At 39.6% G+C, this 15,324-nt stretch overlaps 2 protein-coding genes across 4 annotated transcripts in view; one reads left to right on the forward strand and one right to left on the reverse strand.

The window, feature by feature from the left end:
* slc44a5b (solute carrier family 44 member 5b) overlaps nucleotides 1-7,834 on the forward strand; it is a 28,796-nt gene extending 20,962 nt beyond the window's left edge. Inside the window, exons 11-22 of one of the 2 annotated variants that reach the window (XM_055052514.1) lie at nucleotides 87-218; nucleotides 325-424; nucleotides 503-595; nucleotides 754-841; nucleotides 1,083-1,345; nucleotides 1,635-1,729; nucleotides 1,819-1,922; nucleotides 2,036-2,109; nucleotides 2,579-2,649; nucleotides 3,574-3,662; nucleotides 4,151-4,235; nucleotides 5,850-7,834. In XM_055052514.1, the coding sequence (XP_054908489.1) occupies nucleotides 87-218; nucleotides 325-424; nucleotides 503-595; nucleotides 754-841; nucleotides 1,083-1,345; nucleotides 1,635-1,729; nucleotides 1,819-1,922; nucleotides 2,036-2,109; nucleotides 2,579-2,649; nucleotides 3,574-3,662; nucleotides 4,151-4,235; nucleotides 5,850-5,998 (1,343 nt within the window). In that variant the 3' untranslated portion in view covers nucleotides 5,999-7,834. Of the gene's footprint in view, nucleotides 1-86; nucleotides 219-324; nucleotides 425-502; nucleotides 596-753; nucleotides 842-1,082; nucleotides 1,346-1,634; nucleotides 1,730-1,818; nucleotides 1,923-2,035; nucleotides 2,110-2,578; nucleotides 2,650-3,573; nucleotides 3,663-4,150; nucleotides 4,236-4,474; nucleotides 5,788-5,849 lie in introns of those variants that run through there. The other variant, XM_055052524.1, reaches the window with a different exon arrangement.
* A 42-nt stretch (nucleotides 7,835-7,876) lies between these two features.
* LOC129374351 (LIM/homeobox protein Lhx8) lies at nucleotides 7,877-14,640 on the reverse strand. 2 transcript variants are annotated; one of them, XM_055052743.1, is made up of 9 exons: nucleotides 14,331-14,640; nucleotides 13,511-13,588; nucleotides 13,189-13,314; nucleotides 12,909-13,030; nucleotides 12,130-12,350; nucleotides 11,855-11,958; nucleotides 10,642-10,737; nucleotides 9,997-10,186; nucleotides 7,877-8,427 (listed from the first exon to the last, which is right to left on the reverse strand). In XM_055052743.1, the coding sequence occupies exons 1-9, from the start codon at nucleotides 14,409-14,411 to the stop codon at nucleotides 8,351-8,353; spliced, it is 1,095 nt and encodes a 364-aa protein (XP_054908718.1). In that variant the 5' UTR covers nucleotides 14,412-14,640; the 3' UTR covers nucleotides 7,877-8,350. The 2 variants fall into 2 exon arrangements, with proteins under 2 accessions (XP_054908718.1, XP_054908720.1); XM_055052745.1 differs by lacking the exon at nucleotides 13,511-13,588 and having other exon boundaries at nucleotides 14,331-14,638.
* Between the last annotated feature and the right edge of the window lie 684 nt (nucleotides 14,641-15,324).

Consider the following 15,324-nt stretch of genomic DNA (forward strand, 5'->3'; position numbering starts at 1 on the left):
AGTCGAATGCAGCTTAAAAGTTTTACTTTTAAGCTGGTCTTACGATGGCTTCACTTTTTTTGTTGTTTTTTTGTTGTAATTTTCAGGTGGCTGGCGGTGTTACAAAGAATACGTCCTTCTGTTAGAAAAACCAGATACAAATGTTGCCATCTCAGAAATTGGCTTCCAGACAGATCTCAGCATTTACCTTGAGATGAGTCAGACATGGCTCGTTTTGAGTACGTTACAAACAACTCCCATACTGTACTTGGCGGCATATGCGTTAGTACCGAAGGTGGTAATGAAGACCAGATGAAAGTGTCTCTCTTGTTGTTTGTGTTTTAGTGATCCTGCTTATTTTGATTGTGGTTGTCATCGTTCTTATGCTGATTTTTCTGAGAAAGAATCTAAGCATCGCTTTTGCACTAATGAAGGAAGGAAGCAGGTGAGTGTGATTATAAGCTTTAACCAGTAAACTGTATATGTTCACCTTGTTTCATACAATGTCTGATCTTGTTTCTAGGGCCATCTTTTACATCATATGTACTCTCTTCTACCCGATCGTCACCTTTTTTCTTCTGGCCATCTGTATAGCCTACTCTGCTGTCACAGCAGTGTATCCTTTATTTTTGTGTGTTACGTATACATGTGAAATTAATTAACTTCTCAAATATATTCAAACTTTTTCAGATGCCCCTGTTCTTTTGCTTTGTGTGGTAGTTTTAATTTAGTTGAGCGTTATTGGGTTTTCTGCCTTATCTGGTGTTCCCTCAGCTTCTTGGCCTCTTCAGGTAACGCCATCTACAAGGTGACTTCCCCTGATGATAAGTGCATTCATAGAAACCTCACGTGCAGTCCAAAGGTTAGACCCAGACTCTCACACACATCAGATTAGCACTGTGAGAAATGATTTGTTTGTGTCAATAGGTTTTACTATGCCTTTCTAACTTGCAATAGTTTTTATTTTAAAGGACTCCTATGCAACTTGGTCAGACAGTGTTTAGTAAATACATGATTGCTGCAGATGCAGAGTGACGTTATTCAAAAATCATGTTCTGAGCGTCTCACTAAATACCAAATTCTCATCTGTTTCTATGTTTTAGACCTTCAATCAGACCGAAATAGCCAAAGAGTGCCCTGGAGCACAGTGCATGTTTGCATTCTACGGCGGAGAGACTGTATACCACAACTACATCCTCCTCCTCCATGTTTGTAACCTGTTTGTGTTCCTCTGGCTGGTCAACTTTGTCCTGGCCTTGGGGAAGTGCACTCTGGCAGGGGCATTCGCCTCCTACTACTGGGCCAAGAGGAAGCCGAAAGACATCCCTACCTGCCCTGTTTATGCTTCGTTCAGCAGAGCCATGCGGTAGGTTTCAGACTCACTTTGAAGGAAATTGTGTAAGCTAATAACATTGTGTATAAATCTATATTTGTATGGTTGGTAAAGAGTTGCAAATGTAAAAAAAAAAAAAACATCTCAAAAGTGGGAAAGGATTATTGGTTTAGGATTTCTGCTGCTTACAAAACAGCAGTATTTTACTGTCAGTAAAACATAGAATGAGATGAATCGTCTCATGAGACACTGCTTGGTTTTGATCACTTCTGTTCCAGTGTTAAAATGAATCTCAGCTAAGTGTTTTGTGTGTTCTGCGCAGGTACCACACGGGTTCTCTAGCCTTTGGTTCTCTACTCCTTGCTATGGTGCAGATGATCCGAATTGTTCTTGAGAACCTTCATCTCAAATTGAAACGTAAGTTTGAACTCTTTTACAAACTGGCATTCTTACTCTGAATAAAACGAACAGCTATTTCACATAAAGTGACGACGTTGGCTTCCCAGGTTCTCAAAGTTGTATGAGTCGGTTCCTGCTTCACTGCCTCAAGTGCTGCTTCTGGTGCCTGGAAAGATTCATCAAGTTTCTCAACACAAATGCGTACATTATGGTAGGTCATTTCCATGAGTATGGTTTGTTAATTTGTCTGCTGGGGTTATAAGCTGTTGTTTGGCCATGCTTGTACCCTTGTGCTGAACTAACTACAGACTTTGTCACCAACAGATAGCAATATACGGGCACAGCTTTTGCAAATCTTCCAGGGACGCTTTTGATCTCTTGATGAGGAATATTTTGCGGTGTGTACCTGTGTTAGCTTTCTATTTGTTCCAGCTCTAAAAGCCATTTCACTTATCAACAAATACAGCATACCGCACTTTTCAGTTTGTTTTATTTGTAAAAAAGAAAGTTTTGAATCGTGTATAATTTTCTCTCTACGCCACAAATGTATGCCACTTTGTTTTGGTCTTTCACATAACATTCATTTCCAATTAAATATATTTATGTCTGTGGTTGTAATGTGACAAAATGTAGAAAATTCAAGGCGTCTGAATACTTTTGCAAGGCACTGTAAGTGTCACAATTCCTTTTGAGTTGGATCTTTTTTTCTTTTCTTGCAATTAAGTAAAAAAGAAAATGTATTGGAAAGTATCTTGATTTACCAATGACTTAAAGGTCGCAACTCATGTTATGGTGCTAAGAATAACATCTGTTTTAAAAAGTCCTCTGCATCGCTTTGATATGTTTGTTCTTACTTTTCTTCTGAAGGGTGGTTGTCTTGGATAACCTCATCGCCTTTCTGCTGTTCATAGGAAAACTCGTCATTTCAGGAGGAATTGGTAAGTCTTTCATTTGACTTCTGTAAATAGTGACATGTAAAAATCTGCTTCAAATTCCTGTTCTGTCTTTGTTCTTTTGAAGACATTGTTTCACTTTAAGGGTAATTTTTTTCCATAAAAGTATGTTTGATACTTTTAATCAAACATAAATCATATTTATTGAGTACCTCTGCATAGAATGCCTTGCAAAACATATCTGTGCATCTTGAATTTTTTAGTTCATATTGTCCAACATCAAACTTCAGCATAATTGTCAGCTGGATTTTATGTGATAAACCAGCACAAAATAGTTCACATCTTTAAATGGAAGGAAAATCTCTCTGGCGTTCTCTTTTTTTTTTTTTTTTTTTTTTTTTTTTTTTCTTACAGATAAAAATCAGGAAGGTTTGACATGAATTTAGTTTAGAATTTAGCTGCTTTTGTCCCTAAATTAATTGTACTGTTGTGTTAGGGTATTGATTTCACTTGACAGTCTTAAGACTGAGGTTCTCCCTTGTTCTGGTGAACCTTTTCTTGTCACATTTCTTCTTTCCACTCAACTTTCTGATAATATGCCTGGATGCAGAACTCTGTGAACAAACACCTTCTTCATCAATGAGCTTTTTGGGGATTACCATCCTTGTGAAGGGTGTTGATCATTTTCCTCAGCAAATACAAGTAAGCCAGTCAGAGTTGAAGGAAGGAAAACCTGACGGCAAAACGATTTAATCAAGACTGAGGCAGAAGTTCACAGCTAAATTCAACTGGGAACCTGTAGTAAAACTTGAAAGTTGTTGTTTTCCTTCTTGTCCGAGTGAGTTGCAGAGAAGAGGGGAGAAAATGTTGAATTATGGACATACTGATCATTTAGCATTATTTTACCTGTATCTTTTTAACACATTCTTTAGATTTTATCCTTTAGAAATAAAATGTTTGTTTTTTCAGGGGTTCTTGCATTTCTCTTCTTCTCCAAAAGAATACCAATGGTTCAAGATATGGTACCTCAACTAAACTTCAATTGGGTCCCCCTTCTGGTGAGAAGTTAAAATGTCATTGTAATGCAAATGAATGCAGATTAACTCCCACCAATTAAAGCTATTGGCCTAGAATGTTTCTAAATTTTTCTGGCAAAAATTATTTTGAATATACTGAACTTAAAAATAACTTTACATTTCACATGTAAATGAATTAGAGAATGACTGAATGTAGTGTGAAGAGCTTTGGGGTCCTTTGGACTTTATAAAACTCTAAACAAGTACTATACTCTGCATTAGAGTGCGCTGCTGAATATAGTTTTTTTTTTTTTTTTTTTTTTTCGGTAGAAAGATACCGAAAATTCTAAAGTTAAATTTAAATCACTGGCTGCACATACATCATAGTGTGTGTGATATACAACAACGGGCAAGGAGAGCTGAATTTAGTTAGGAACTCATTCTGACCGAATCTGACCCATTCTGTTGTTTGTTGCATAAAAACAAAATGATATGCAAGCTAAACATCTTTTGATTTTTTTTGTTTTCAGACGCTGATAATTGGGTCGTTCATGATCACAAGTGGCTTTTTTAATGTTTATGCCATGTGTGTGGACACGCTGTTCCTATGCTTTTGTAAGTATCCAGTATTTTTATAAACTTCTAGCTGTAGATTACGCGTGGGGATGCGGGAGCTCTACAAAGCTATCTCTAAATGACTAATAGCCATTCCTAGTTATTCACTGCTCCACTTTTGCCTATTCTGCTTTTATTTACTTTCTCCACTAAGCTTTTACCTATCTTTCTCCTTCTATCTCTCTTGCACTGCTCACCTGCCTCTGCTGTTGTCCCTCTGTGCTGCGATACGGTCTCAGGTGAGGACCTGGAGAGGAACGATGGCTCTTCTTCCAGGCCCTACTACGTATCTCCAGGCCTGCACAAGATCCTCCGCAAAGGAGAGGAGCGTGCTAAATCGAGTGCTTCCTCCTGAGCGGTGTGCAGGCGCTTCTTTCCTGAACTTTCGATTCTGACTCACTTCTCCATATCTGCTTTGTGTGTGGAGGCTCTGCAAGTTCTCGAGGGCTAAACATCTAAACTGGATGCAGGGATGATCTGAACATGAAAGGACATGTGAACAGTTCAGGTCCCAAAGCACAGAGGACTGAAAAAATACAAAAAAAAAAAACACTTGGCTTCACTTCCTCTCATGAGCCAGTTCAGATACTTGCCTTTTTGTCTTCTATGCTTTTCTTCATGTTTCTCTGTATTTTCTGCTGACCTCTGCCTTACTTTGAGGATGCACATCAGTATACAGGATGGATGCACAAGCGGAGACATGTTGTTTTTCTGTTTTGTTTTGTTTCTTCTCAAAAGAAACGAAACAAACATGGGGACCTTAAATTGTACAGATGTCACTGATGGACTATGATGTAAAGCATCACCCTGAACAGTGTTGGAATTCTGGGGCACTTTCTTATGGCACTTTGGTCTTTTGGTGTGAAATCATGACCTGTTTGATTCCCCTACAGTAAAGGAATCGTGTGTTTAATTTACTGCCTGCAGCATGATTATTTTGCTGTTGTTTCCCACGTTTGTTTTTGGTGATTTTCACCCTTGATGATTGTAAACACAAATCCGAATGTGATTTGAACACTACACCCAGCTAAACTCTTGTTTTCAGTTCACCACACAATCATTTCATTTCATTTATTACCCCCTTGTATGTACTGTAACACAAAGACTTTGTGGGAGGTTAAGACTTTAGCAAGAATTTTATGGCTATTGCTTAAAATCTGGACAGAACCTGAGTATTTTCAGGACAAGTGATTGCAGCCGCTAGTTTATGTGCCTAGTTGTCGAACAAAGGGATAAAAAAAATGATCCTCCTTCTGTAATTTTAGACTTAACACCAGGAGTTTTTGGGATAAAGTTTATAAAAGGATTTCAAAGCCATTTTTGGTAGTCTTTTTATTTGTATTATTATTATTATTATTGGATTCTTGGATGTTCAGATGTTGTGCTGTTTTAATATTCAGTATAATACACACGTATGTCTGGAGGTTAATCTGTGTTTCGGTTTTGTACAGGACTTCTTTTTTTTTCTTCTTCTTTTTTAACTTAATGAAACAGACGAAAATGTGATCATTTCTTTTTGAATAAACATAAATGGATGACGTATCACCACGTAGAGGTTTTCAATTTTCAAAGTGTTGCATTGTCACAAATGTCTTTGATATTGTCTCGCTGTAGTGTGTGATCTGGAGGTGAACAACGGCTCGCCAAGCAAGCCCTACCACATGACCCCGAACCTGATGAAGATCTTCCAGAAAAGAATGATTGTAGAAATAATGGAAAGACCGTCGACACCACTGCGCGTAGTTGCAAGAAGAAGACGATGAGGCGGTAAACGGTCAAATGTCAGTTTAACTGGCAGGAGCTTCTCGAAAGAAAAATAATGATTTGATTCAGACTCTGCAAGTTTACACCAAGCCTAAACCCTTTAAATAAGATAGCTGTCCTTGGACGTCTGCTGTCAAATTATTATTACTAATCGTATTAGTTACAGTTGCAGTCAAGTTTCACTGAAGGTTTCTTGTGGAACAACAAATTTCTTTATTGGGACTGCAGTAACCTCAGCTTTTGTTGCACTTTAAGCTTCTGTAGTTTCCAGTTTTTGCCATGTGAGGGAGCCAGTAATCTTTACATGCCATATTCTGTATTTACTACTGATGAAGGATAAATGCACTGCTGACCTTATAGCTCAAAATATGTCATAATATTCTCCTAAGAATGTGTGTGGTAACATTTTTATGAATGGCATTGTTTACATTTTTGATGATTGTTTTAAATTGTCCTGTTTTATTGCTGTTTCCCTGGTGCTGATACATAGGTATGCAAATGTGTGAACTGGAGAAAAATATATGAAAGTTAATGAATGTTAACTATTATGGGCTACAGAAGACGCTAGAAATGATTAAAGATTGCACAAAGGCTTATTTTTTACGAGGAGACATGGCTTTTCTTAGCCAGCTGACATCCTTACCAAACTGATGCCACTTTAAAAATCAGCTGAATGCTGTAAGGCACGTGCAGTGCAGCACAACCAACCCCTTTTTTTATTGCGACTGCAGTAAAGTATATCTAAAACTGTGAATATTTTACACAACTTTTCAAAGTCTGATACTATTCTATCACTGCATCCTAAACGGAGCTGCTGACTTACTCTTGTGGGAGTTCTGAGCCCAGTTCGAAGCAGTTTCCTCCCATCTATGTGCTAGATGCAGTCGGGCGTTCATTTGTTTAACTGCGTTTGATTGTAAAACCCAGTAGGAGGCATCTTTTTTATGTCTTTACCCTTTGAGACTAATTCTAGAAAAGAGAATAAGATGTAAAGTTTTGTGTCCGTTATTTTTTGGAAAAAAACGTTGAATAAATGAGCATCTTCACTGTCCTCTGAGTCTCAAAACACTCCACTCTGCTTAATTTATTTCTTATGGAGGGTGGACTTACGCGTCTGTCATTTAAATGATTTTAATCTCTGACTCTTGAAAGTCAACTCACGCTTGTGAGCCTTCGCCTTGAGTGTGTGTCACACATGAGAGCCTGCCCTCCTGGTACCTCGGGAGTGACAGCGCTGCCAGACTTTACACACCCACGGCACCCGTTTGGGCTGGACACGCCGGGACATGAAGGCGTTCCATGAAAGCACAACACCGGTTCTTGTGGATGAGGAACAGGACAAACGAAGCATGTAGCGTGTCAGTGGGGCATGGCGCACATGTGACATGTTGTCATTTTCGGTGTTGCTCTGAATAGCGGCTGCACCCCCAGTTGAATCGTACGCCTCTCTTTGTTGTTGTGCGTGTAGCTGGGACTTAAGTCTCGTTCCCACCGGGGGGGAATACTTCAGATCTGATAAGTGTTGTAAAACTTTTGTTTTTATATGCCCTCCGCTCCCTCCCACGTCTGAAAATAGGATTCTTTTGGTCAACCACAGTCTGCAAGTAGACACAAGTAAATCCTCCCTGCTGGCAAAATTGGACTCTGTTTTCTTCCAGAATCTCTTGAAAAGGAAACGTTGTGAAGACGCAGAGCTCTGAGGTGTCTGACGTGAAAAGAGTTCAAATGTATGTAATGTGCAGAGTTGACATTCTGGAATTGCATGTGAAAAATGTTCTTGTAGGATTTGTAAGCTAATATGTTTTGTAAAACAATAAAATGTTGTGCTGTGCAGAGATGTCAACACAATTTGTAGGTTTTCAATCATTTCCTTAAAGTTTGTGAAATTAGTCCTTTATTCTTGAAACAGAAACTTCACATACAATAAATTAAATTGCAACATTTATACAAAACAAATTCATGTTCACCTTCATACGGAGTTTCAAGCCTCTTGGCTTTTAACATGGAGTAGCACAGTCAGACATTGTCACCAACAACATGAACAAATATACTGCCGTGTGTCACAGCTCTATGAGGTACACTGAAAATTTTGCATTTCCACATTATACAGTACACAGAGGACTGTAAGTCATGGTCTTCAACAATGTTTTTGTTTTTTAAATACAGACATGGAAGGATGAATTTCTTGAAGTTTGAATGAAATTATGTGATGAACATCAAATCATATTTACCTTGAGCATCAAAATACTGCAGCTGGTTATGGAGAAGAAACGCTGGTGAGGTCTGAAGCTGTACGGGGGTGTGTGTGCGTGTGTGTGCGCGTGCGTGTGTGTGTGAGAGAGAGAGAGCAGCTAGGCGTGAGACACAGGCAAGGAGGTCATGGCGTGGGCAGGCAGCAGCGGCTGAAACATGGAGGGAGGAGAGTGTACTGCAAACAGAAAACGGAGTCCGAGTTATTACGACATCATTACGATGCAGGTTTGCTTGTGAAGTAATAAAAAAACAATCGTGATATTTCAAACTTGTTTTACTCTAAAGGTTTTGGGAAAGAGCTTTTATATATCTATAATACAACTGTTTGTTTAATTTGCTTGAGTTATTTAATTCAAAAAAGGGAAAAACTTCTTCAGTTTCATTACACACAGTGAAATCGCTCATTCTTATCATTTTCATTATTATGATGAAAACTCAAGTTTTCATATCAGACTCCATGATGGCGAACACAAATCATGGGGACAACTGCTGACATGCCAGCAGTCAACTGCACTATCAGATGTGTGGCAACCCACAAGGGTCATTTCTACAATAATAGCTAGTTGCAAACAGAGGGCTATATCCGAACATAACATTGGAAAGATGAGAGGAAAAAAAAACAACAATATGCACAACAGGGATAACTACAACCTTGAAAGAATTGTGGAGCAACGCCCACGAAAGTTAAAGAACAAAATCCTAACATGCAAAAGAGGAAGTAGTGTTGCTCAGGGACCTTGAATGCACTTTTAGATACAGTGAAAGTTTCACGTTTAATTTAGACCCCAATGTTGGAGGAACAGAGAGGAACCACAGAATCAAAGCCACTTGTGAGCCACTTTGACGTTTCCACAATCAGTTATGAGCTGAGTGACCTTCAGGTAGCCTCACTGTGCTTTATGAAGGTAAAATGCAGTTGACTTGGATGTTTTAGACGATTTCACATTTATCTCTGCTGACAAGCTTCCTGATTTCCTTTTTCTGCAGGACTTAGATGTTGCCCACATTGCCAAATTAGCAATGCATGGTTTGCACTACGCTCGACTGGCCAGGAAACTGGCTTGATCCGAGGTCCAGGAAAATCAGAGCAACCGGGCCGTCCTGAGCACAGACTCTTCGTAGTGTATAGACTGCTCAGTTCAAAGCCTACATTATTTATATCTGAGAAATAAAATAGAATAATAGTAACTATAAGCCGTAATAATCAAAATTAGCATTGACATCTAATCTGATGTTTATTTATTTATTTATTTATATTAGATGAGTCTCCCTTTCCACCATGTTTAGCATTTTATTTACCTAAGATTTTTCCTTTTTATAAGCATTCTTGTTTTCTGAGTTTTCACAACCAGAATTAAAACAGAGGTGCACATTTTAGTAGCAATAGAATAGTATAATGTCAAATTTTGTTTGTGTAAAACTCGAATTCAACTCATCAATCATTATTATTATTATTAGTAGTAGTAGTAATAGTACTAGAGTTTCTAACACGAGCAATACTAACAATTGATTTTATTTTTATTGTTTTTAGGATAGCCCCATTATTTGACTATTGAGTGCCATTAATGAGAGATACTTAAACTATTTATCGGTAAAAGAAAATACAAAAACCACCCTTGACCATAATCATAAAAGACAAAACCACATATAAAAGGCACAAGTAAAAAAAAAAAATCGGTTTTTGGTCAAATGTTTAAAATGCTCTTATTGTTTTTCTTGCTTAAAAAAATAGTCTTGTTCTCACTGTCAATGAAGGAGTGTAGCGCTGAGAGCATTGAGCCTTCTGGGCCGCCGTAGGCTGTGTACTGCAGCTCTTCAGGGGTCGGGGTGGGCTGGGACAGGCGGCCGGTCTGCAGGGAGGCCATGGCAGTGCTCGACGTGTGATTGGGGCTCACGTGCTTTTTGTGGCGAGCTCGGCAGTTCTGGAACCAGACCTGCATTACAAATCACATTGATAATAAAAAATAATAACTGCACTGTAACTGGACATGGATCAACTATCATCTCAAATGACAAAGAACAGCATCTCGCTGTAGGAACCAGCAGACAAGCTCACAAAACAGACAGTAATTTTGAAAAAAAGTCACTAAAATGTCTATGGAGGAAGGAAAAACTGCTGTTGCACTCGAGAAAGATTCAACGCAAACAAATATGACTGAGATATGCCTGACCTAAAAGGCGGAAGAGATTTAAATCATGGAATTCAGCACACAGCTGGAGAACATATAGTTTTCAGCCAAAGAGTAAAAAGTAACGCTGACCAAGCAGCCATGCAAATATAAATCCATTCGACACAAAACACACCTTCGCCAAGCTCAAAACCCACGTACGTTCCTACCGACCAATATCTCGCGATCAACCGTGACGTGTTTTGTCTTTGTGCACCAACCTGTATGACTCTCCGACTGAGGCCAGTCTGCTCTGCCAGCTTCTGCAGAGTCTGAGCATCGGGGTTGTTGTCCTGAGCGAACTGAGCCTGCATCACCTGCATGTCAACAAGCAGAGGAAAGTCACTTCTTGTGTGGCCCCACAGAGCCGCTCTGCCGTGTTCGGCTGAAGCCCCTTCAGCTGACTCCACTTGTCTCAAACGCATTGCAAACAGGAGGAAATTGGTGGAGGAATTATTGTTAGGCTTATATTCAGTGAGAAATAGAGGCTTCGTGTAATTTGTGGTAACTTTCTGCATTACATAAATTTTTGGAACTCTTGGTTCATTGATAATAATTGGAAATGTCCAGGATGAAAGTTGGCTAATTGTACTAGGAGGTTTGTTAGTTTATCGTTTGCTTGAAGATTACTGTTGTTTTAATAATCGATACTGAAAACAATTATTAATGCCTGTCGTTGGTATTGACAGTCATCCTCATTTAACTTTTATACAGGATCTTATGGGGGGTTTTTCACTGCACTGACTGGATAAAACGCCAGGCGTAAGTTCTCTTTTAAGTCTGACCTGCTGGCAATTCATTTTTATTTCTGAGAACTACAAAAGGCCAAAATGTTATTAGATCTGAACGTTTTAAATTTAACAAAAAAAGAGAAGAAATTACTAAGCATCAAAGCATATGTAATATGTAAATATACAGGAATTTTGAACTTTTCTGTCAAATTCAAAAAAGGGGCATCAAAATGAGGTTAGGTTTTGGTTTTATTCCATTTAAGGAATAAGGGGAAAAAAACTATTTATCTTAGATTTGATTTGCCAGTTAAAGGAATAATTTCATATTCCGCTCTCTTGACCAATACTTTGGTGCCTCTCTAACGTGAACGTCTGTCAGTCAGAAGCTTTGACTCATAAAACGTAAAACAATCACTTAAAATACAAATACAAGGGGTCTGATGCAGGCCTCCCACTTTAGCCACAGTTGTAAGAAGAAGCAAACCTCAGATTGTTTACTTTATTGCTTTTAATTAGGCCGAAGTTATCAATTTGTTTATTTTTCTCAACAGAATAAAAGGGGGTGGGAGTTTGGGGGAACTACTTAAATATTACCTGAACGAATCTTTTGAATGAATTTGTTCAGAAACTAAAATACTGAATTGCAAAAAAAAGAAGAAAATATATTATGAAGCTATTTCACTATTGTTGTAATCTTACAAACCTGCAGCTGGTCGGCTGTGAAGCTGGTTCGAGCTCTCTTGGACGGTTTCGGCTGATTGATTTCTTGTTCCGTCGGCACGGCTCCCTCCATGTTAACGCTGCTTCCTGCAGCAGAAGGCTCTCATCAGGACCATCCAAATAAGACTCTCTTGTTCTCCAATTACATTAAACTACTTTTTTTCTTTTTTCTTTTTTTTTTTTTGTGAACGCTGCAGAGGTTTTCCCTTCCGGTCTGGAGGCGCCGCACCGCGCCGCGCTCCGCTGCGGCCCGCTCACCTTTCTCCACGGCCCTCTTGAGGTTGTCCAGCATGCAGTCGTAATGGACCCTGCAGAGCACTTTGCCCTCCACCAGGGCGAACTCCTCCCCGGTGGAGAGCTGCCTCTTGCAGGAGAAGCAGGCGAAGCAGGCCAGGTGATAGACGTTGCCCTTGGCCCTGCGGACCCAGTCCGTGGAGTGGATGTTCCTGCCGCAGCACGCGCACCACGTGCCGTACCGTCTGCGAAAGAAGAGCTTTCGACGTCAACCGCAACTCCGAATAAGGCCACAGTTTTTTATTTTATTTATTTATTTATTTATTTATTTTTGTGACAGTTTGCTGACTTTATTTTTTATTTGCATTTTTTTTTGTGGTACTATTCCTGCAAAATAACATGACACGATAATAAGAGAAATCCTGCATCCTTACTGGACATTTGTTTATTTATTTGTTTATTTTTATTCCAATAGTTTTTAATTCTGAACACATTTGTTGAGATTTTAGATTTATTAAGAATGCACACAAATCGAAAATATTTTGGCATCATTATTTTATTATTATTATTATTATTATTATTATTATTATTATTATTATTATTATTATTATTATACAAAGACAAGTTGAGGTGCAAATTCTCTATGTAACATGCAATATAAGTCGAATTGTTGTCAATGCTTTTTTTGTTTTTGTTTTTGTTTTGTTTTTTGTTTTCTTTTGTTGTTGTTTTTTTGGCAATAATTGGGATTTTACCCAACCGTAGAATGAAATCTACAACAGCGAAACGTGGAGCGCGCATACCTGAAGTAATCCAGTTTGCAGAAAACCTCCTTCTCCTTGATGTAGCAGCTGGCGTGGCTGCCAAGCGAGGTTTGGCACACGCTGCAGGAGAGGCAGCGCACATGCCAGCACAAGTCGTTAACCTAAAGCAAAAAGATGCGATGAGTTAGGAGGAGACGCGCTGTCTGAATGTGTAGACAAACGCCGCCGCAAAGCAACGAAAACAATTTTTTTTCTTTTTTTTTTATTTGAAATGCATGGAACCTCGAGAACAGCGTCTGTGTTTGTTTGTCTCTTTCACCTTCAATAAATACTTGTCCACTATCTCCTCGTTGCAGTTGGCGCACACGCTCCTGCCCAGCAGAGGCGCGGAGGCCATCGCCGGCGGAGATGAAGTGTCTTCATCCAAAACTTCCACTGGCGCGCCCTGCGGGACACCCGTCACCACACCGGTTAGAAAACGACGCACAGGCTCCTGAAAACTTTTTTTTCTTTACATTTATTACAGATATATATATATTTTTTTTATATATATATATATATTCTTTCTTTTTCTCGAGGCTGCCAACCAAACGCCCAACTCCAAGCGTGCGCGCGTTTCACCGTCCAGGACTCCAGCCTACCATCATGTCCCGCCCGTCCTCGGCGCGCTCGTCCGGCAGCTCTCCGTCTCCCTTGCAGTCCTCACACATGACGAGAAGCTGCGCGACAAGAGGAGGATGTCGGCGTGTTGGAGCCTTAAATGCCCCCCCACCCCCGCGCCCCCAAAAAATGCATTTCACCTTTCACCTGACAACGCGCGCCTACGGAAAACAACAGCTTTTGATTACCATTACTTTAGATTACCATTACTTAGAAAAAAAAATAAAAAACCAGAAAAAACATTTGAGCCCGGCACTTATGTTCTTGGGTTTCAGAACTTGTGATTCGGCACTAATAATAATAATAATAATAATAATAATAATAATAATAATAATAATAATATAATAATAATATGAAAAAAGAGACAAAGGTTAAACCAACCAACAGACCCGTTTCACGCGTCAATCAGGAAACCTGCGCGAAGTCTGGCGGAGAAAAAAAAAAAAAAAAAAAAAAAAAGAAAAAAGGGAGGACTGATTTTTTTAATAACAGCAATTAAAAGGAGCTTAAGTTCGCCGCAAACGTTCCACCCGGAGCAACCAAAAGGTGAAGAGGTCTCATTAACTACTTGAGTTTTAATTGCAGGATTCGAGGGGAGGGGGCAATTTTCTTTGACATTTCTTCAAATTGCGAAAACGCCGAGCCGTCGGGGTGGAGAGGGCCGGGCTTTTTCACCATGACACGCCGGAGCTCTCGCTCCGGATTCATTGGGCGGAGAGCAATTTCCACTCGCGTTTTATTCCGCGGCGCCCGTCTGGACTGCAGCGGCGCGGTGGGGAGAGACGCGCGTCGTGCGCTCACCTCGCCGTCGGACAGCAGAGATCCGCCCTCGCCGTCGCTCACCGCGCAGCATTCCACTTTGACTTCACTTTTCCAGCGCATGTCTGCGTCCGGCACGGGAAAAGAAAAATAATAATAATAATAATAATAAAAAAAATATATATAAAAAAAGTCCCTCTTCCCAAAGTTAGGAGCGTTCTCTTCTTTATTTATTTTTTCCTCTCTTTGCGTCTTTCTTTCTTTGCTCCTTCCTTTCCTTTCTTTTCCTTTGTTTCTTTCTTCCCTCCTCTCTCTCTCTCTCCTGCTGGTCTCCTGTGTGTTTCGGTCTGTCACTCAGTCTCCTCCGAGCAGTTCGTGGAGGGCGGATCATAATTCATATTTGCTCCTGGCCGCGCCTCCATTTCGGAAATAAGCTTCTTGTGTTTTTTTTTTTTTTTTTTTTTTTGTTTGTTTGTTTGTTTATGTTTCCGTATGGAAGGAGCAAAAAGACTGACTCCAAACTCCAGTCTCCTGGACTAGGTTTTCATCTCGGTACCGATCCCATCAACTCAGACCACAGCATGATGCTGCCACCGCCATGTCTCACTGTGTGGAGGGTGTTTTCGGTCTTTTTTTTCCACCGCCCAATTTATTTCGGGAGATCAAAATAGAGGGGGTCAAATGTAAAGCCACAGCATGTTGTTTTTTTTTTTTCCCCATGTTTAATTGTAGAAAGGTGTGAGTTCTATGTAACGTTTTCTCTCCAATGCAAAACCTCGTGTTACTTTTTTTAGTTAAATATCATTGTGGATCCAACACAGCGAAGGCTTGAGGTCCTTTTGGAAGGCGCTGAACACTTGCGCAATAACATTCCTAGACGTTGAATGTCAAGATGCTGTAAGACTCTGAGGTGCTTTTATATTTATTTCAAAGACGTTCACAGTAAGCGCTATATTGAGTCGTATGGAAAACATATAATTATCAAATAACTGTTATATTCATGTACATTAAGTTACTCACAGCAGTTCATGTGTTT

This window comes from Poeciliopsis prolifica, unplaced genomic scaffold (assembly GCF_027474105.1).
Source record: "Poeciliopsis prolifica strain line A6 unplaced genomic scaffold, Auburn_PproV2 SCAFFOLD002, whole genome shotgun sequence".
NCBI classification, from domain to species: Eukaryota; Metazoa; Chordata; class Actinopteri; order Cyprinodontiformes; family Poeciliidae; genus Poeciliopsis; species Poeciliopsis prolifica.